The following is a 20,693-nucleotide window of genomic DNA, read 5'->3' as shown; positions in this document are numbered from 1 at the left end:
GGAGCCAGAGTGCGAGCGAGAACGAAAGAGAAAAAGACAATTGCTGGAAAGCAACTGAGAGACTTATTGAAAAATAAAAAAATATTGTAACCCGGTGCTTGATGGTCTGAAGAACCCCCAGGAGGGCAAGCCCTAAACTAACCAATAATAAATACATCTCTTCTTACTCTTAATGCAACTTCTTGAACAAGTGCGGTACAAAAAGGATGGATGGATTGAAATGCATAAGCACGTTTTATATTTTGAGCGTTATTCTTAACACTTTGATTACAAGTGGAATTATTCATTACTTATCGTGTTAAGCAGTGTCGGCTCAGATTGATCCGAGAGCCAGATGCAGTCATCAAAAGAGCCACATCTGGCTCGCGAGCCATAGGTTCCCTACCCCTGGCTTAAACCATCACAATAACGTAGCTGCGTGTGTTAAATATGGGTCATTAAATGACTCCCGCCTCCTGGTGGTAGAGGGCGCTAGTGATCCTTCTTGCGACTACTCGGCTGCAGAAAAAGTGGCTATGAGTGACGTGATATGTGCTAAAAGAGGTAATAAAGGAAAATCTCCATCGAGACAGAGAGACTTTTAAAACTGAAGAAAGATAAGGAAGACTTCTATCACCAAGTCATCGATGCTTTTGATCAAAAGAAGCTGGCATGGACTATATAAGTAAAGGCAAGACCATAATAACGTTTTTTTATTTATTTTATTAAATGTGCTTTTCATGATGGTATCCTTACATCACACTCACATTTATACTGCATGCCTTTGGTAAGTACCGGAGTGAGAAGAGGTTTTAAAATAATTAGCGCATGCTTACTTTTACCGCATGCCTTTGGTAAGCGCAGGAGTGAGAAGAGGTTTTAAATTAATTAGCGCCCTGGCGGCAATTCAATGAAATACGGTGTGTATATATATATATATATATATATATGTATATATATATATATATATATATATATATAGGAAATACTTGAAAATATATACACCCCCCGCTACCCCCACCTGAGCTGCCGGTCGACTGATTTTTTTTTTATGCAGTACGTTAAAGGGGGTATTTAATGATCATAATAATAATATAATGAGGTGAATATTTATACATTTATATTCATAAAAACGAGTTTTGACACACCTCTGTCATAGAACAATGCAAATACCTTTGCTTCCAGTCGACGACGTTGCAACAGCACCACCAGCTGGTTAATAAAAACAATATTTGGGTGAGGAGAGTCATTTATCAGTAAAAAAAATAAGTTTGGAAAAAAAACAGCTCAGAAAAAATAAACCATGACAACAGTTAAACAATGAAAATGTTGAAGTTGAAGTTTATAGTACGATACAGTATTTTTGTTCTTGCCGACCGCCATTTTGGAATATACCAACTACGTGTAGTTAAGTTAAATGATTATCACACACACACACACACTCGGTGTGGTGATTAAACAGACATTAACAAAACTTTACAGCCACGTTAACACGTGCATTGTATATGTATAAAAACACATTACAATAATTGAAAACACAGTATAAACATTAAAATTTAGTAGAAAGCGTTTTGAAACACACTAGTGTGTTTCGTAGCTCCCCCTTCGTTTTGCCGGACTTGGTAGAGTCGGTGGGCAAGATGGCGCTGCGGACCTTGGCTTCATGCTGTCGTTCGTTAATGCGTGACAACACGCGTAGAGGAATATTGTCTGCTTCGTCACAACCGGGCTGTGTTGGGTCGCGTTTTGGAGGTAAATGCAACGCATTTTTCTGTCTTTGTTAAGTAACTGGGCTTCACGGTGGAAGAGGGGTTAGTGCGTCCGCCTCACAATACGAAGGTCCTGCAGTCCTGGGTTCAAATCCAGGCTCGGGATCTTTCTGTGTGGAGTTTGCATGTTCTCCCCGTGAATGCGTGGGTTCCCTCCGGGTACTCCGGCTTCCTCCCACTTCCAAAGACATGATAGGTGGATTGGCAACACTAAATTGGCCCTAGTGTGTGAATGTGAGTGTGAATGTTGTCTGTCCATCTGTGTTGGCCCTGCGATAAGGTGGCGACTTGTCCAGGGTGTACCCCGCCTTCCGCCCGATTGTAGCTGAGATAAGCGCCAGCGCCCCCCGCGACCCCAAAAGGGAATAAGCGGTAGAAAATGAATGGATGGATGTTAAGTAACTCCCGCTGATTTTATTTTGCGTACTAAAAGAAAACACAACCAGAGGTGGGACCAAGTCATTGTTTTGCAAGTCACAAGTAAGTCTCAAGTCTTTGCCCTCAAGTCTCGAGTCAAGTCCCGAGTCAAGACAGGCAAGTCCCGAGTCAAGTCCAAAGTCAATACTGGGAAGTCTCAAGTCAAGTCCCCCATTTTGAGTTTCGAGTCGTTTCAAGTCTTTTTAACCACAAACTAATATATGTACACAGATTGTGTATGCTTTTAAAACGCTGGAATATGTACACATATTCTTAATATAGTATACATTTTAACTGACCTTCATATGACTATGTTTGTCTTTTTGTAGGTGGCTAAAATATGCGGTGCTGCTGACCGCCATCTAACGTTACATTACTGTGTGTGATACATTCACTAACGTAACGTTATGTGTAGGTACCTCATGCAACCCTGCTTAAAAAAAATCACTTGACAAAAAGTATGAATAAGGTAGCGAACTGCAGTGGACGCAACAGATTGCCGTGTTTGCAATGACGTTATAACCATAGACATCTTATAAGTAGACGCAGAATTGGCTGCTGTGACGCAAGCGATTTGGCCGCCATCTTGAAGTGGTGATGAGGAGCCGGCAAGCAGCCTAAACTGACAGTTGACAGGTAGAAAACAAAGATGCTGGGCTGGTATTCAGCGTTTTCCTGCACAAATGAGCGGACTGTTGAAAATAGGAATCGGGGGATTACTTTTCACAAGTAAGATTTAACATTAACATACTATTGGTTGTATTTTGTGAAAAGAATATTACCACAGAATTAAGCAGGAGCAAAGAACTACAATATTTGTATGTGAAAATCACAAAGAAATCTTCTGGGGGAGGATGACCCCCCTACAGGTATTTGTATTACAAACTTTCAGGCCCACCTAAAACAAAATTCACCAGCCGCCACTGATTATGATGCATTCTCATTTTATTGTAACCACAGATAAGTCTTCAAGTAACAATATTCAAATACTAACTTTGTTGGGTAAGACAGAATTTGGTTTTATTCTGAATCCAGTGAAACAGATTGGTGGTTTTAGCTGAAATAAAGACTTTCAGGTGCTTATATATGTTTAAGTATTTGGCAGACACTTTTATCCAAAGCAACATACATGAAAAATACATACAAAACAATCACTGTAAACATGATCATTTAAGGGAAGAATGTAATACAAAATATTAATACAAAGTGTCAAGACAGAATAAACTCTGCTGTTGCAGCAACAGAGATAAAGTCTAGAGCAGTGGTTCTCAACCTTTTTTCAGTGATGTACCCCCTGTGAACATTTTTTTAATTCAAGTACCCCCTAATCAGAGCAAAGCATTTTTGGTTGAAAAAAGAGATAAAGAAGTAAAATACAGCGCTATGTCATCAGTTTCTGATTTATTAAATTGTATAACAGTGCAAAATATTGCTTATTTGTAGTGGTCTTTCTTGAACTATTTGAAAAAAAAAAGATGTAAAAATAACTAAAAACGTGTTGAAAAATAAACAAGTGATTCAATTTTAAATAAAGATTTCTACACATAGAAGTAATCATCAAATTAAAGTGCCCTCTTTGGGGATTATAATACAGATCCATCTGGATTCATGAACTTAATTCTAAACATTTCTTCACAAAAAAGAAATATTTAACATCAATATTTATGGAACATGTCTACAAAAAATCTATCTGTCAACACTGAATATTGCATTGTTGCATTTCTTTTCACAGTTTATGAACTTACATTCATATTTTCTTGAAGTATTATTCAGTAAATATATTTATGAAGGATTTTGAATTGTTGCTGTTTTTAGAATATTTAAAAAAAAATATCATGTATATACCCCTTGGCATACCTTCAAGTACCCCCATTTGAGAACCACTGGTCTATAGGTCCGTAAGATATGTAGATATCTAATGTATTTATACATTGTTTATGTAGGATATACGCATGTTTATATAACCCAATCATATTGTTTCTTTAACTTAAAAATAGCTAACTGTCGTCTCCCCCCCCCCCCCCCCTCTCTGGGATTATTATTCCCAGTTTTGATCTCAGACGTCTGGTCATTTATAGCATATAAGAATATTCTATTACTGTTAAGCAAATTATGAACACGCCAAGACATGTGTCCTTTATCATAGTTACACGTATGACAAAAAAAACCGCGTGAGTATCAGTGTTATTCAGTGAGTTAATATGAATTAAATGTGCTGACAATTCATTGCTCCTGCCAAAGGAATTGCCCTGAGTGGAGCGGATCACCACTCCAAGATGGCGGCCGCGCGTCACGTCAGCGGCAATAGGCAGTAGCGCTCGATGCTGCGTCTACTTATTAGATGTCCATGGTTATAACGTTAGCAGTGAGTTTACAGCCTCACTGATTTAACTACACAACAAATAAAAGATACGTTACTCAGCCAATAAACGTTAGCTTACATTCAAAACGTACCCTTCTTTGTGCAACTTCAAATGTCGAACTAAGTTGGAAGTTGTTGTGTCTCCGTCTGTAATCTTCAAACCGCATGTTTTGTATACGGCAATTCCTGTTTTGTTGACCAAGTTATAGTTTTAACACACAAATGAAACACTTTATGGCATAATTTTCCTCACTTAGTCTTCTGTTGTTTGAGAGCTCTTCTGCTTGGTTTTCCTGCAATTTCATTGGATGAATGCTGTGTGACAAAAATAACATGGATGTAATTTGATTGGCTGTTGTACTGACAGGTAGCGCACACACTGTCATCGCACACATGTTGACACACACGCGTACACAATGGAAGATACGGAGCGCTCCTGAATAGCTTTTTAATCGTTGGGTTTTGGGGAAAGTTGCGAGTCATGTTAAGTCAAAAGGCTCAAGTCCAAGTCAAGTCACAAGTCATTGATGTTAAAGTCAAAGTCGAGTTGCAAGTCTTTTTACATTTTGTCAAGTCGAGTCTAAAGTCATCAAATTCATGACTCGAGTCTGACTCGAGTCCAAGTCATGTGACTCGAGTCCACACCTCTGCAAGTCACTACGTGAACGGTGTTATTCGAGGTCGGGTCGCGGGGGCAGCAGCCTAAGCAGGGAAGCCCAGACTTCACTCCCCCCGGCCACTTCGTCCAGCTCATCCTGTGGCGTTCCCAGGCCAGCCGGGAGATATAGTCTTTCCTACATGTCCTGGGTCTTCCCGGTGGCCTCCTATTGGTCGGCATACTTGCCAACCCTCCCGATTTTCCCTTGAATTTCCGTTCCCCTTCAGAAATTCTTCCGGGGCAACCATTCGCCCGGATTTCTCCCGATTTTCCACCCGTGCCGGCCCAGTCACATAACATCCACAGCTTGTGGAACTCAGTACACAACTGCACATATATGTCTCCGTTATCCATAGGTTTATCTATAACCATACTTGCCAACCTTGAGACCTCCGATTTCGGGAGGTGGGGGGTGTGGTTAAGAGGGGAGGAGTATATTTACAGCTCTTGTGTGTGCAGTTGTGCACTGCACTGGACTGCATGATTGATTGATACTTTTATTCGTAGATTGCATAGTTCGGTACATATTCCGTACAATTGGCCACTAAATGGTAACACCCGAATAAGTTTTTCAACTTGTTTAAGTTGGGATCCACGTTAATCAATTCATGCTACAAATATATACTATCAGCATAATACAGTCATCACACAAGTTAATCATCATAGTATATACATTGGATTATTTACAATCCAGGGGGTGGGATGAGGAGCTTTGGTTGATATCAGTACTTAAGTCATCAACAATTGCATCAACAGAGGAATGGACATTGAAACAGTGTAGCTCTTACTTAAAAGGATATGTACTGCGAGCAGAGAACATAGTGAGTTCAGATAGCATAAGAACATGTGTATACATTAGAAATACATTCGATTATTTACGTTGGGTTATTTACAATCCGGGGAGATGGGATGTGAATGGAGGAGGATATTAGTAAAGGGTTGAAGTTGCCTGGAGGTGTTGTGGTGCATGTACAGTAGATGGCAGTATTGTCCTGTCTAAGAGTGTCAAAACATTGCTGTTTACGGCAGACGAACTGCTTCACGGTTGACGAAAGCGTGACTGCTGTTGTTGTGTGTTGTTACAAAGCTGGGAGGACGTTAATGAAACTGCCTAACAATAAACCCATATAAGAAACCAAGAACGCACCCTCGATTATTCTACAGTTATAACGTCATTGGGCAGACACGCTGTTTACATTGTGGGAAAGCGGACGTGAAAACAGGCTGTCCTCACTCAGGTCCGCATAGAGCTGGAGGGGGCGTAGCCTCCAGCTCCGCCCTAATTTCGGGAGATTTTCGGGAGAAAATTTGTCCCGGGAGGTTTTCGGGAGAGGCGCTGAATTTCGGGAGTCTCCCGGAAAATCCGGGAGGGTTGGCAAGTATGGTCTGTCAGGGTCAAATACCATGAGACCTTATATAGACACAGAAACCGAGAATAGAACACAAACCCGAGATTGCTTTTCTCGTACGAGGAGAGTGACCTGGAGGAAGTGTTGTCAGTTACAGGCTCCATCTCACTGTGAAACCTTTCTACCAATCCCCTCGCCTTTTAATTCATTCGGGAGGCCCTGCATTAAATACACACACACACATAGCTGTACTAAGGGAGGAGGGGAATTTGCAGCTGATTTGGAAACATAACACCTATGCTGACAACATAACGCATGCAAATACAGAAGATACAGTAACTTCCTGTGTTGCTTGCAGAGGTGGGTAGAGTAGCCAGAAAATGTACTCAAGTAAGAGTACTGTTACTTTAGAGATTTATTACTCAAGTTAAAGTAAGGAGTAGTCACTCAAATATTTACTTGAGTAAAAGTAAAAAGTATGTTGTGAAAAAACTACTCAAGTACTGAGTAACTGATGAGTAACCTGTTCGTTTAATGATGACGGCAACAAGTAATGCACAAAAACATAAAACTAGCAATGAACAAATTCTGAGCAAGGAATATCTCTTAAGCAACTAAAACAATAATATATATTAAATAATATATATTAGGTTTTACACTGTATTGAAAAAAAATAGAAAATGAATTTGACCTTTGCAACCTCATTATACTATTGGCTAAGTTTTATATTCATAAATGTAAGTTTCTCAATACCCGACTTGTTTTTTTGTGCCTTTAAAAAAGATTTGGAACTCTACATTAATACACTCTACCTCTAACAACCAAAAAGCTGTGAAAACGATGATGCTGTGTTCCAAATTTATTTTTTTTACTGAGATTGAGTGAGCCTATGGCTTTGCACTTTGTTTATTTTATACATATATATAAATATTTTGCATTCTATTTTAGTTACTTTGAATTTACAACCCCCTGGCGCTGTTTTTTACTTTTTTTGTACTTTGATTATTATTTTCAACTGTTTGTAAATGTTGAAATTTATTAAAAAACAGGTTTATATAAAAAAAAAAAGTGCAGTTAATCATGTGACTGCCTGGCTCTGTTTGATTGGTGAAATGGAGTCAAACGTCACCAGTGACTGCATTTGATTGGTGAAACGGAGTCAAACGTCACCAGTGACTGCATTTGATTGGTGAAACGCAGGCATGTGATAGATCCTACTTTGAAGGTCTGTCGGACAAACCAAATTAAACAAAGCGTGCATTAACAGATCAATAAAAATCAGTAGCGAGCTGAATATAGATAAATGGAGCGTTGTAAAAGTAGCGTTTCTTCTATATAAATATACTCAAGTAAAAGTAAAAGTATGTTGTATTAAAACTACTATTAGAAGTACAATTTATCCCAAAAGTTACTCAAGTAAATGTAACGGAGTAAATGTAGCGCGTTACTACCCACCTCTGGTTGCTTGTCTAACACAATGCATAAGCAAACAATCATATTTGAATAAAAATTAGATAACTTATTTACAATTAATCCAAAATGGGCTTAGCTCTTTCTTCACCACAGCGGATAAATACAACGTCCGCATTACCGAAGACGCCGCACCGATCCGCTTGTCGATCTCACGATCTACTCTTCCCTCACTCGTGAACAAGACTCTGAGGTACTGGAACTCCTCTACTTGGGGCAAGATCTCCTCCCCAATCCGGAGATGGCACTCCACCCTTTTCCGGGCAAGAACCATGGACTCGGACTCGGAGGTCGCTTCACACTCTGCCGCGAACCGATCCAGTGAGGGCTGAAGATCTTGGCCAGATGAAGCCATCAGGACCACATCGTCTGCCAAAAGCAGAGACCTAAACCTGCAGCCACCAAACCAGATCCCCCTCAATGCCCTGACTGTGCCTAGAAATACTGTCTCTATAACAGGGGTCACCAACCCGATGCCCGCGGGCACCAGGTTGCCCGTAAGGACCAGATGAGTCACCCGCTGGCCTGTTCTAAAAATAGCTCAAATAGCAGCACTTACCAGTGAGCTGCCTTTATTTTTTAAATTTTATTTATTTACTAGCAAGCTGGTCTCGGTTTGCTCTACATTTTTAATTCTAAGAGAGACAAAACTCAAATAGAATTTGAAAATCCAAGAAAATATTCTAAAGACTTGGTCTTCACTTGTTTAAATAAATTCATTTATTTTTTTTACTTTGCTTCTTATAACTTTAATAAAGACAATTTTAGAGAAAAAATACAACCTTAAAAATGGTTTTAGGATTTTTAAACACATATACCTTTTTACCTTTTAAATTACTTCCTCTTCTTTCCTGACAATTTAAAAAATATATTTTTTTTATTGTAAAGAATAATAAATACATTTTAATTCAATTCTTCATTTTAGCTTCTGTTTTTTCGACAAAGAATATTTGTGAAATATTTCTTCAAACTTATTATGATTAAAATTAAAAAAATATATTCCGGCAAATCTAGAAAATTTGTAGAATCAAATGTAAATCTTATTTCAAAGTCTTTTGAATTCCTTTTAAAAATGTTGTTATGGAAAATCTAGAAGAAATAATGATTTGTCTTTGTTAGAAATATAGCTTGGTCCAATTTTTTATATATTCTAACAAAGTGCAGATTGGATTTTAACCAATTTAAAACATGTCATCAAAATTCTAAAATGAATCCTAAATAGGAAAAATTACTAATGATATTCCATAAATTCCTTTTTTAAATTTTTTGAAAAAGATTTGAATTAGCTAGTTTTTCTCTTCATTTTTTCGGTTGAATTTTAAATTTTAAAGAGTCGAAATTGAAGATTAACTATGTTTCAAAATTTAATTGTCCTTTTTTTCGTGTTTTCTTCTCTTTTAAACCGTTCAGTTGAGTGTTTTTTTTTCATCATTTATTCTCTATAAAAAATCTTCCGTAAAAGGAAAAAAAATGTATGACGAAATGACAGACAGAAATACCCTTTTTTTTATAATATGTATATAGATTTATTTATTTATTTAAGGTAAATTAGCAAATTGGCTATTTCTGGAAATTTATTTAAGTGTGTATCAAACTGGTAGCCCTTCGCATTAATCAGTACCAAAGAAGTAGCTCTCAAAAAGGTTGGTGACCCCTGCCCTATAAGTTTCAATATGTCTGTTCTAGTTTATTTTGTAAGGCATGGCGAGTAGTTTTCCGTACACAACGCAGCCTTAAAGGGGAACATTATCACAATTTCAAAAGGGTTAAAAACAATAAAAATTAGTTCCCAGTGGCTTGTTGTATTTTTTGAAGTTTTTTTCAAAATTTTACCGGTCTCGGAATATCCCTAAATAAAGCTTTAAAGTGCCTTATTTCTGGCTCTCTGCGAAGACACTGGCCATTTCCCTGTGACGTCACACAGTGCTGCCAATGTAAACAAACAATGGGAATACCACAGCAATATATAGTGACATTAGCTCGGATTCAAACTCGGATTTCAGCGACTTAAGCGATTCAACAGATTACGCATGTATTGAAACAGATGGTTGGAGTATGAAAATATCGAAGAAGAAACTGAAGCTATTGAGCGAATAGCTATTAACGCTATTCATAGCCATAGCATGGCCGTATAGCTACGTTAGCATCGCCGGTAAAATGTGCGGACCAAACGATCAGGACTTTCGCATCTTTTGACACTGGACCAACCTAAATCCGTTGATTGGTAAGTGTTTTTTTCGCATTAAATGTGGGTGGAAGGAAACGTAATATAGTTGCAAATGCATCTACAGGTTATCCATACAACTCTGTACCATGTCTGCTTTAGCACCGCCGGTAAATAGCATGTTAGCATCGATTAGCATAGCATGTTAGCATCGATTAGCTGGCAGTCAACATCAACAAAACTCACCTTTGTGATTTCGTTGACTATCGTTGCAAATGCATCTGCATGTTATCCATACATCTCTGTGCCATATCTGCCTTAGCATTGCCGGTAAAATGTGGAGACACTCTGGCACATTCAATGGGGGTCTGGCGGCAGACACTTTCGCATCTTCGGGCCAGTGGTGCAACTTGAATCCCTCCCTGTTAGTGTTGTTACACCCTCCGACAACACACCGCCGAGGCATGATGTCTCCAAGGTTCCAAAAAATAGTCCAAAAAAACGGAAAATAACAGAGCTGGGACCCGGTGTTTGTAATGTGTTGAAAATGAAAATGGTGGGTGTGTTACCTCGGCGACATCACATTCTGACGTCATCGCCTCCAGCGAGATAAACAGAAAAGCGTTTAATTCGCCAAAATTCACCCATTTAGAGTTCGGAAATCGGTTAAAAAAATAGATCGTCTTTTTTCTGCACCATCAAGGTATATATTGACGCTTACATAGGTCTGCTGATAATGTTCCCCTTTAACGCCGTGTTTATTCATGTGCAGCTCGACGGTATCTCCTCTCAGATGACGTCATCGGGCTACGAGACTTTCAGCGCAATAAGCTGGCAACGGTTCACCTCGTCGCTCGCTCAGATGGTAAATAAACGCCACGTGACTACCGTCACGCACAGGTCACGTGATTCATCCCGTCCGCAGGGAGTTTCCCCGAGCGGTTCGCCCACAAGCTGCAGGGGAGCAGTCTGATTTTGAAAGACGAGCTGAAGCTGCTGCTCCACATGTGCCAGTCTGCGGAGGACACGGCGATAGCGCGGGACGCCATCTACAGGTGACGCCGACGCGGTCGAGAGAAGTGAGCCACGCTCCGAGTCGCTCACGCACTTGTCGTTTTCACTTTGCACTTCGCTAGGTACCATGCAGAGAACCGCAATATGGCATACGGAGATTTCCGGTTCGGTCCTGTCTTCATGAGACAATGCTACGAGCTGGGTCTGGACAAGATGGCCACTGATGTACTTACAGACGAGGTACAAAAGGGATAGCCAGGGAAGGACTTTGGGTCCTTGGTAAGGGTGTAGGGTTGTCCCAATACCAATATTTTTGGTACTAAAAATACCAAACTAAACGTTACACTGTACAAACCCCGTTTCCATACGAGTTGGGAAATTGTGTTAGATGCAAATATAAACGGAATACAATGATTGGCAAATCCTTTTCAACCCATATTCAATTGAATGCACTACAAAGACAACATATTTGATGTCCAAACTCATAAAATTATTATTATTTTTTGCAAATAATAATTAACTTATAATTTCATGGCTGCAACATGTGCCAAAGTAGTTGGGAAAGGGCATGTTCACCACTGTGTTACATCACCTTTTCTTTTAACAACACGCAATAAACGTTTGGGAATTGAGGAAACTAATTGTCAAAGCTTGGAAGGTGGAATCATTTCCAATTCTTGTTTTATGTAGAGCTTCAGTCGTTCAACAGCTGTCGTATTTTACGCTTCGTAATGCGCCACACATTTTCGATGGGAGACAGGTCTGGACTCCAGGAAAGTACCCGCACTCTTTTTTTTACGAAGCCACGCTGTTGTAACACGTGCTGAACGTGGCTTGGCATTGTCTTGCTAAAATAAGCAGGGGCGTCCATGAAAAAGACTACGCATAGATGGCAACATATGTTGTTCCAAAACCTGTATGTACCAGATGTGTAAGTTACCCATGCCTTGGGCACTAATGCACCCCCATACCATCACAGATGCTTGCTTTTGAACTTTGCGTCGATAACAGTCTGGATGGTTTGCTTCCCCTTTGGTCCGGATGACACAATGTCATATATTTCCCCAAAAATTTGAAATGTGGACTCGTCAGAGCACAGAACACTTTTCCCCTTTGCATCAGTCCATTTTAGATGATCTCGGTCCCAGAGAAGCCGGCAGCGTTTCTGGATGTTGTTGATAAATGGCTTTCGCTTTGCATAGTAGAGCTTTAACTTGCACTTACAGATGTGGTGACAAACTGTATTTAGTGACAGGGGTTTTCTGAAGTGTTCCTGAGCATATGTGGTGATATCCTTTAGAGATTGATGTCGGTTTTTGATACAGATTCAATGTTGGTCATTCAATGTTGGTTTCCGGCCATGCCCCTTACGTGGAGTGATTTCTCCAGATTCTCTGAACCTTTTGATGGTATTATGGACCGTAGATGCTGAAATCCCTAAATTTCTTGCAATTGCACTTTGAAATACGTTGTTCTTAAACTGTTTGACTATTTGCTCACGCAGTTGTGGACAAAGGGGTGTACCTCGCCCCATCCTTTCTTGTGAAAGACTGAGCATTTTTTGGGAAGCTGCTTTTATACCCAATAATGGCACCCACCTGTTCCCAATTAGCCTGCACACCTGTGGGATGTTCCAAATAAGTGTTTGATGAGCATTCCTAAACTTTGTCAGTATTTATAGCCACCTTTCCCAACTTCTTTGTCACGTGTTGCTGGCATCAAATTCTAAAGTTAATGATTATTTGCAAAAAAAAAATATTTATCAGTTTGAACATCAAATATGTTGTCTTTGTAGCATATTCAACTGAATATGGGTTGAAAATGATTTGCAAATCATTGTATTCCGTTTATATTTACATCTAACACAATTTCCCAACTCATATGGAAACGGGGTTTGCAGATTAGGTCTTAAGTGTTTAACGGTGCCATTGGTCTTTTGTTGTTACCTACAGAAAATGAGAGGGTTTTTCATCGAAGCCACCTCCTTCAACATCGTCGTGGACATGTTGTTCACGAATGGCTGCCTTGAAGGTGAGTCGCCTCATCTTCCCTGCAGGGAGTGTTTCTCACGTGCTTGCAACCGCAGACGCCCTGGAGGTGTTGAGGTCCATGAAGAGCCAAGGTGTCGCCTTCAGCTTTGGAACGCACATCCTGGCGTTCGGCGTCTGCTACAAGCTGGTAATACACCGCGTAATTAGAGTATATTACTTCTTATTTTGTCGGGTTGTTGTTTTTTTATTTAGAGAAGACAGGTTCAAGATCTGGGAAGCACGGTAGAACAGGGGTTAGTGCATGTGCCTCACAATACGAAGGTTAGGAGTAGTCCTGAGTCCAATCCCGGGCTCGGGGTCTTTCTGTGTGGAGTTGCATGTTCTCCCCGTGACTGCGTGAGTTCCCTCCGGGTACTCCGGTTTCCTCCCACCTCCAAAAACATGCATTGATTGGCAACATTAAAATTGGGCCTACTGTGTGAATGTTGTCTGTCTATCTCTGTTGGCCGTGCGATGAAGTGGCGACTTGTCCAGGGTATACTCTGCCTTCCGCCCAAATGTAATGAGACAGGCTCCAAAAGGGACCAGTGGGAGAAAATGGATGGATGGACTCTTTTTTTTTTTTATACACGACGACTCCTTTTGCTAAAGAATGACTCCTTTTGCTAAAGAATGACCCCTTTTGCTAAAGATTGACTCTTTTTGCTGAAGAACTACTCCTTTATGTAACTTGCTCCAACAAAGAATGACTCCTTTTGTTAAAGAACGACTAATTTTGCTAAAGAGCGACTAATTTCGCTAAAGAGCGACTCATTTTGCCAAGTAATGACTCCTTTTGCCAAGGAATGACTCCTTTTGCGAAAGAATGACTCATTTTGATGAAGAGTTACTGTTTTTGGTAAAGAATGACTCCTTTTGGTCAGTGGCTCAAAAAAAGAATGTCTTTTTGATAAACAATGACTCCTTTTGCTAAAGAACGACTCTTTTTGCTAAAGAATGACTCCTTTCGGTAACTTGCTCCAACAAAGAATGACTCTTTTTGCTAAATAATGACACGTTTTGCTAAATAATGAATCCTTTTGGTAAAGAACGACTAATTTTGCTAAAGAACGACTCTTTTCCCTAAAGAGCGAATCCTTTTGCCAAGGAATGACTCCTTTTGCTAAGGAATGACTCCTTTTCCTAAAGAATGACTCATTTTGAAAAAGAATTACTCTTTTTGGTAAAGAATGACTCCTTTTGGTCGGTGGCTCAAAAAAAAATGTCTTTTTGATAAACATTGACTCCTTTTGCTAAAGAACGACTCTTTTTGCTAAAGAATGACTCCTTTCGGTAACTTGCTCCAACAAAAAATGACTCCTTTTGCTAAAGAACGACTCCTTTTGCTAAATAATGACTCCTTTTGCTAAATAATGACTCATTTTGCTAAATAATGACTCCTTTTGGTCAGTGGCTCAAAAAAAAAATGTCTTTTTGATAAACATTGACTCCTTTTGCTAAAGAACGACTCTTTTTGCTAAAGAATGACTCCTTTTGGTAACTTGCTCCAACAAAGAATGACTCCTTTTGCTAAAGAACGACTCTTTTTGCTAAATAATGAGTCCTTTTGCTAAATAATGACTAATTTTGCTAAATAATGACTCCTTTTGTTAAAGAACAACTCCTTTTGGTAACTTGCTCCAACAAAGAATGACTCCTTTTGCTAAAGAACGACTAATTTTGCTAAAGAAGGACTTATCTTGCTAAACAATGACTCTTTTTGTTAAAGAATGACTCCTTTTGCTAAAGAACGACTCTTTTTGCTAAAGAAGGACTCCTTTTGGTAACTTGCTCCAACAAAGAATGACTCCTTTTGCTAAATAATGAATCCTTTTGGTAAAGAACGACTAATTTTGCTAAAGAACGACTCTTTACGCTAAAGAGTGAATCCTTTTGCCAAGGAATGACTCCTTTTCCTAAAGAATGACTCATTTTGAAAAAGAATTACTCTTTTTGGTAAAGAATGACTCCTTTTGGTAACTTACTCCAACAAAGAATGACTCCTTTTGCTAAAGAACGACTCCTTTTGCTAAATAATGACTCCTTTTGCTAAATAATGACTCATTTTGCTAAATAATGACTCCTTTTGTTAAAGAACAACTCCTTTTGGTAACTTGCTCCAACAAAGAATGACTCCTTTTGGGGCGGTATAGCTCGGTTGGTAGAGTGGCCGTGCCAGCAACTTGAGGGTTGCAGGTTCGATTCCCGCTTCTGCCATCCTAGTCACTGCCGTTGTGTCCTTGGGCAAGACACTTTACCCACATGCTCCCAGTGCCACCCACACTGGTTTAAATGTAATTTAGATATTGGGTTTCACTATGTAAAGCGCTTTGAGTCACTAGAGAAAAGCGCTATATAAATATAATTCACTTCGCTATATAAATATAATTCACTTTTGCTAAAGAACGACTAATTTTGCTAAAGAAGGACTTATCTTGCTAAACAATGACTCTTTTTGTTAAAGAATGACTCATTTTGCTAAAGAACCACTAATTTTGCTAAAGAAGGACTTATTTTGCTAAACAATGACTCTTTTTGTTAAAGAATGACTCCTTTTGGTCACTGGCTCAAAAAAAGAATTAGTCTTTTTGCTAAAGAACCACTCCTTTTGCCAAAGAACCTCTTCATTTTGCTAAAGAACCACTCCTTTTGCTAAAGAACCACTCCTTTTGGTAACTTGCGCCAACGAAGAATGACTCCTTTTTAGCTAACGAACGACTAATTTTGCTGAAGAACGACTCATTTTGCTAAAGAAGGACTCCTTTTGCTATAGAATGGCTCCTTTTGGTAAACAATGACTCTTTTTGTTAAAGAATGACTCCTTTTGGTCACTGGCTCAAAAAAAGAATTAGTCTTTTTGGTAAACAATGGCTCTTTTTGCTAAAGAACCACTCCTTTTGCTAAAGATCCACTCCTTTTGCTTAAGAACAACTCCTTTTGGTTACTTGCGCGAACAAAGAATGACTCTTTTTGCTAAATAACCTCCTGCCTCCAAAAAACATGCACCTGGGGATAGGTGTGTTGGCCCTGTGATGAAAGGGACAAGCGGTAGAAAATGGATGGGTTCAAGATCTGTTTTGATGGTAAACATGTTGTATTTTGGTCAGAACACGGCAGAGTCGTACACCATATGCACGTCGCACATGGAGGAGGCTCAGGCTGAAGGGCTGGTCATCCCTCGACGTGCTTACTGCTTCGCCGTGGCCTTGGCACTCAAACAGGTTTGTTATGTCCTCATTTAGTCTGTGAATCACTTAAAAGTGTTCTTATCCTTCCTTCTAGAACGACATAGAAAAGGCGTTATTGTGGTTTTCGCAAATACTGAGCAGTGAGAACCGGTTGTGCCAAAACCTAAAGGTGAGTTTGCATCCAACACCTGGGTCGGGATGGGCAATGTGGCCGAAAATATTTATTGCAATATACAGTACAGGCCAAAAGTTTGGACACACCTTCTCCTCATTCATTGGGGTTTCTTTATTCTCATGACTACTTACAATGTAGATTGTCACTATGACACCTGTGAAGTGAAAACCATTTCAGGTCTTGAAGCTCATCAAGAGAATGCCAAGAGTGTGCAAAGCAGTAATCAGAGCAAAGGGTGGGCTATTTTGAAGAAACTAGAATATAAAACATGTTTTTGGTTATTTCACCTCTTTGTGTATTAGCGTCTTGCCCAAGGACACTACGGCAGTGTCTAGGGTGGCGGAAGCTGGAATCGAACCGGGAACCCTCAAGTTGCCGGCACGGCCGCTCTACCAACCAAGCTATACTGCAATATGATTAAGTGAAAGTACCAATGATTGTGACGCACACACTAGGTGTGGTGAAATTCATCCTCTGTGTTCGACCCATCCTCTTGTTCACCCCCTGGGAAGTGAGGGGAGCAGTGAGCAGCAGCGGTGCCCGCGGCAGTCCTTGAGGTGAAGGCTAATTAACTTTTAGTGTAACGTTAGCTGACTGTGCGGTATGTGTGTGTTTTACGGACACCAAAGCCCTCTTTGTCTGAGAGAAAGACAAGCATTATTGACCTAAAGTTAACCAATAAGTTATTTTGCATTACCTTTTTCTGTGTTGATTGAGCAGCAAAAAAGGACACTATGTTAAAAGAAGAGTTTCTGTCTCTGATAGCTGATATAATAACTGCATCATAAAGCCTACATGAACTCCATGGTGTTCAGGGATGAAGTCTCTCCTATTGCTATTGTACTATTTTTTCAGCTATAGTTAAGTCAATCGTTAGTAATGTAGCAGCCTAGTTTTGAATGGCAGGGTCCCTGCTATCACATGTTGATAAAAATCAACGAGAGGCTTCCAAAATGCTGTAATAAATTAAGCATGTTGACTTGAGCATATGTCAGCATGTGGGCCCCACTTTTAACTCCTTTTCATACACTTATTGCAAACGCTTACTTACAGTAAGTCATTAATTTGACATTGTAAGTCATTATTTTAGTATCTCAGGTAACTAGGACTGTTTTGTTTTTACTTTGCGGAAAAAATATCGAGATATATATCGTATATCGCCATTCAGCAAATGGAGCGGAAAACACAACCAAAAGTTGTAAGCTTTTTCATGCGACGAAGCCGACCGACTTCACTACAGTCTGTAGACTATTGTCCCCCACAGGCTGTGGTGGCAGCGATAAGGTGGAGACGTGACGGCGACAGGCCGAGTTACACCAATCCTTACACCCATCAGGTCTTCGGTCCCCTGCCCCTGGAGATTCACCACATTAACGAACACATTTTCTGGGGGAAACACTGGTACCGTTTTTGATTCATTAGTACCGCGATACTGTAGCAGTACCGGTATACCGTACAACCCTAGATACTTGTACGAAAGCAGTTTATTTGCCGCCATTGGAGGCGAGGATTAGTGATTTAGCTGCCCTGTGGAGGGACGTTAGCCGTGAGCTCTTTGTTCGCTCGTCGGTGTCACATTTTCAGGAGACAGCAAGAAGGTGTCATGAGCACGTGCTATCAAAATCTCTATCGTCGGCCAAATTGATATCAGTATATTGCGAAACCCCACACTGACTGCATTCCTTGTTTTTGTAATTGTTTTTTCCCCCACCAGGTTTTACTGCTCGCTATGTCAGGAGCCACTGAGGATGCCATCACGGTCCTCTCTGCAGCCATCCATTCTAGAACTTCCTCTTTCATCAGGAAGCCTGTGTTTTCTCAAGAGGTGGTAAGGGAAACTTCTTGCCTTTTTTTTTTTTTTTTTTCTTTCGCAGTAAGACATGACTGGAGCACTCAACTCCCGCCACTTCTCCCACAGCTGGATTCTTTGCACTCGCAAGCGGAGGACGGGGAACAAACGGCGAAAGTGGAACAGGTCGCCTCTCAGCTGGACCAAGCCGGTCAGGTGACCCGGCGGACCCTCGACGACATGCTGTGCGAAACGCCCACCGCCAAGAAGAGCACGTCGCCCATTATGGAGGAGAGTTGGTTCCGTAAAAGGGCGATGAGGCCATACACCTCCGATCTGCTGGCAGAGTGACGCGCTCGGCCTGGTCCGAGGTAACGTTGCCATTGGACTCGGTCTGTGTTTGATCAAAGCTGCTATATTTGTTACCAATCATAAACAGGATATGAATGATGGGTTTAATAAAAGACAGTGTATTGATCCATTAAAAGAAACGTTTTGGTAAACTTCTCTTTTCAAACTAGATAATATGTTTGAATATTGAAATGCTGGATGACGTCCATTTACAAAATATAAGACTCCAAGGAGTTAAAAAGCTAGCGTGCTAATATTAGCTATCAGTTCACATGTGTCAAGCACCAGGTTATATCCATCCATCCATTTTCTACCGCTTACTCCCTTCTGGGGTCGCGGGGGGCGCTGGCGCCTATCTCAGCTACAATCGGGCGGAAGGCGGGGTACACCCTGGACAAGTCGCCACATCATCGCAGGGCCAACACAGATAGACAGACAACATTCACCAGGTTACACCAGGTTATATGTGAATTATATTTATATAGCGCTTTTCTCTAGCCACTCAAAGCGCCTTTACATAGTGAAACCCAATATCTAAGTTACATTTAAAGCAGTGTGGGTGGCACTGGGAGCAGGCGGGTAAAGTGTCTTGCCTAAGGACACTACGGCGGAAGCGGGGATCGAACTTGGAATCCTCAAGTTGCTGGCACAGCCACTCTACTAACCGAGCTGCATGCAACCCCAGGTGCATGTCTTTGAAAGTGGGAGGAAGCCGGAGTACCTGGAGGGAACCCACGCAGTCACGGGGAGGACATGCAAACTCCACACAGAAAGATCCCGAGCGCAGGATCGAACCCAGGACCTTCGTATTGTGAGACAGACGCACTAGCCCCTCTATCACCGTGCTGCCCTATATATATATGTATATATATATATATATATATATATATATATATATATATATATAATATGTATGTGTGGGGAAAATCAAAAGACTACTTCATCTCTACAGAACTGTTTCATGAGGGGTTCCCTCAATCATCCCTCAATAATCTCCTGATGATTGAGGGAACCCCTCATGAAACAGTTCTGTAGAGATGAAGTAGTCTTGTGATTTTTCCCATACATACATATTGCGCTCTACCACGGTATCGAGCACTATTCTCTGGATAATCCAATCAAGACACACGTATATATATATATATGTATATATTTATATATATATATATATATATATATATATATATACAAACTCGTTTGCACTTGCACTTGCATGGCTTAATCTTTGAGACAAGCATATGCTACTGGCAGGATCAACCAGGTAGACCCGCTAGCGTGTTTACTGGCTTCTGGATATATATATATATATATGTGTGTGTATATATATATATATATATATATATATATGTATATACATGTATATGTATATATATATATGTATATATATATATATGTCTATATATATGTATATATATATATATATATATATATATATATATATATATATGTATCTTTATATCTATATTTATATATACACATATATACTGTACATACATGTGTATATATAAAGCTATATGTATATACATATAGGGTTGAGTTGAGTTTAAGTTTATTTCGAACATGCAGGCATACAACATGATACATCACAATTTCCAATTTTTTCTTTTCAACATGTTCGAAAAGGAGTAGGAAGAAGCAGAGCTTATTTAATCCTACTCAGATATATATATATACATATATAGGCATACATATATATCTATATGTATGTATATCTATATATATATATATATATAGTTATATATGTATATACACACAAACATACAAACACATGTATACACATATACATATGTATATATATACATACATATGTAGACATATATATATAGACATAGATGTATATGTATGTCTGTATATATATATACATATTTATGTGTCTATACATATCTATATATATAGGTATATATACATGTGTGTATATATATATACACTTATTTATCTCATAATCATGAGATGAAAAAAATATGTGTATATGTATGTA

The 20,693-nt window shown here is 39.6% G+C and overlaps 1 protein-coding gene across 1 annotated transcript; it reads left to right on the top strand.

Annotated features, from left to right (window-relative positions):
- Positions 1–1,572: 1,572 nt before the first annotated feature.
- Positions 1,573–18,867, top strand: ptcd2 (pentatricopeptide repeat domain 2). The gene is made up of 10 exons (XM_061907975.1): positions 1,573–1,731; positions 10,941–11,033; positions 11,094–11,223; positions 11,305–11,422; positions 13,135–13,213; positions 13,269–13,360; positions 16,320–16,433; positions 16,495–16,569; positions 18,290–18,403; positions 18,494–18,867. Exons 1-10 carry the CDS (start codon positions 1,620–1,622, stop codon positions 18,713–18,715), a joined length of 1,149 nt encoding a protein of 382 aa, XP_061763959.1. The 5' UTR covers positions 1,573–1,619; the 3' UTR covers positions 18,716–18,867.
- Positions 18,868–20,693: the final 1,826 nt, after the last annotated feature.

This window comes from Nerophis ophidion, linkage group LG08 (assembly GCF_033978795.1).
Source record: "Nerophis ophidion isolate RoL-2023_Sa linkage group LG08, RoL_Noph_v1.0, whole genome shotgun sequence".
NCBI classification, from domain to species: Eukaryota; Metazoa; Chordata; class Actinopteri; order Syngnathiformes; family Syngnathidae; genus Nerophis; species Nerophis ophidion.
This window is presented reverse-complemented; position numbering and strand designations above follow the sequence as displayed.

What these genes read in the sequence shown, in the direction of transcription:
- ptcd2 (XM_061907975.1), top strand. Translation starts at nt 1,620, where the DNA reads ATGGCGCTGCGGACCTTGGCTTCATGCTGTCGTTCGTTAATGCGTGAC. An exon ending in CCTCGTCGCTCGCTCAGATG is followed by an intron (nt 11,034 to 11,093) that starts GTAAATAAACGC and finishes TCCCGTCCGCAG; the next exon opens with GGAGTTTCCCCGAGCGGTTC. An exon ending in CTGATGTACTTACAGACGAG is followed by an intron (nt 11,423 to 13,134) that starts GTACAAAAGGGA and finishes TGTTACCTACAG; the next exon opens with AAAATGAGAGGGTTTTTCAT.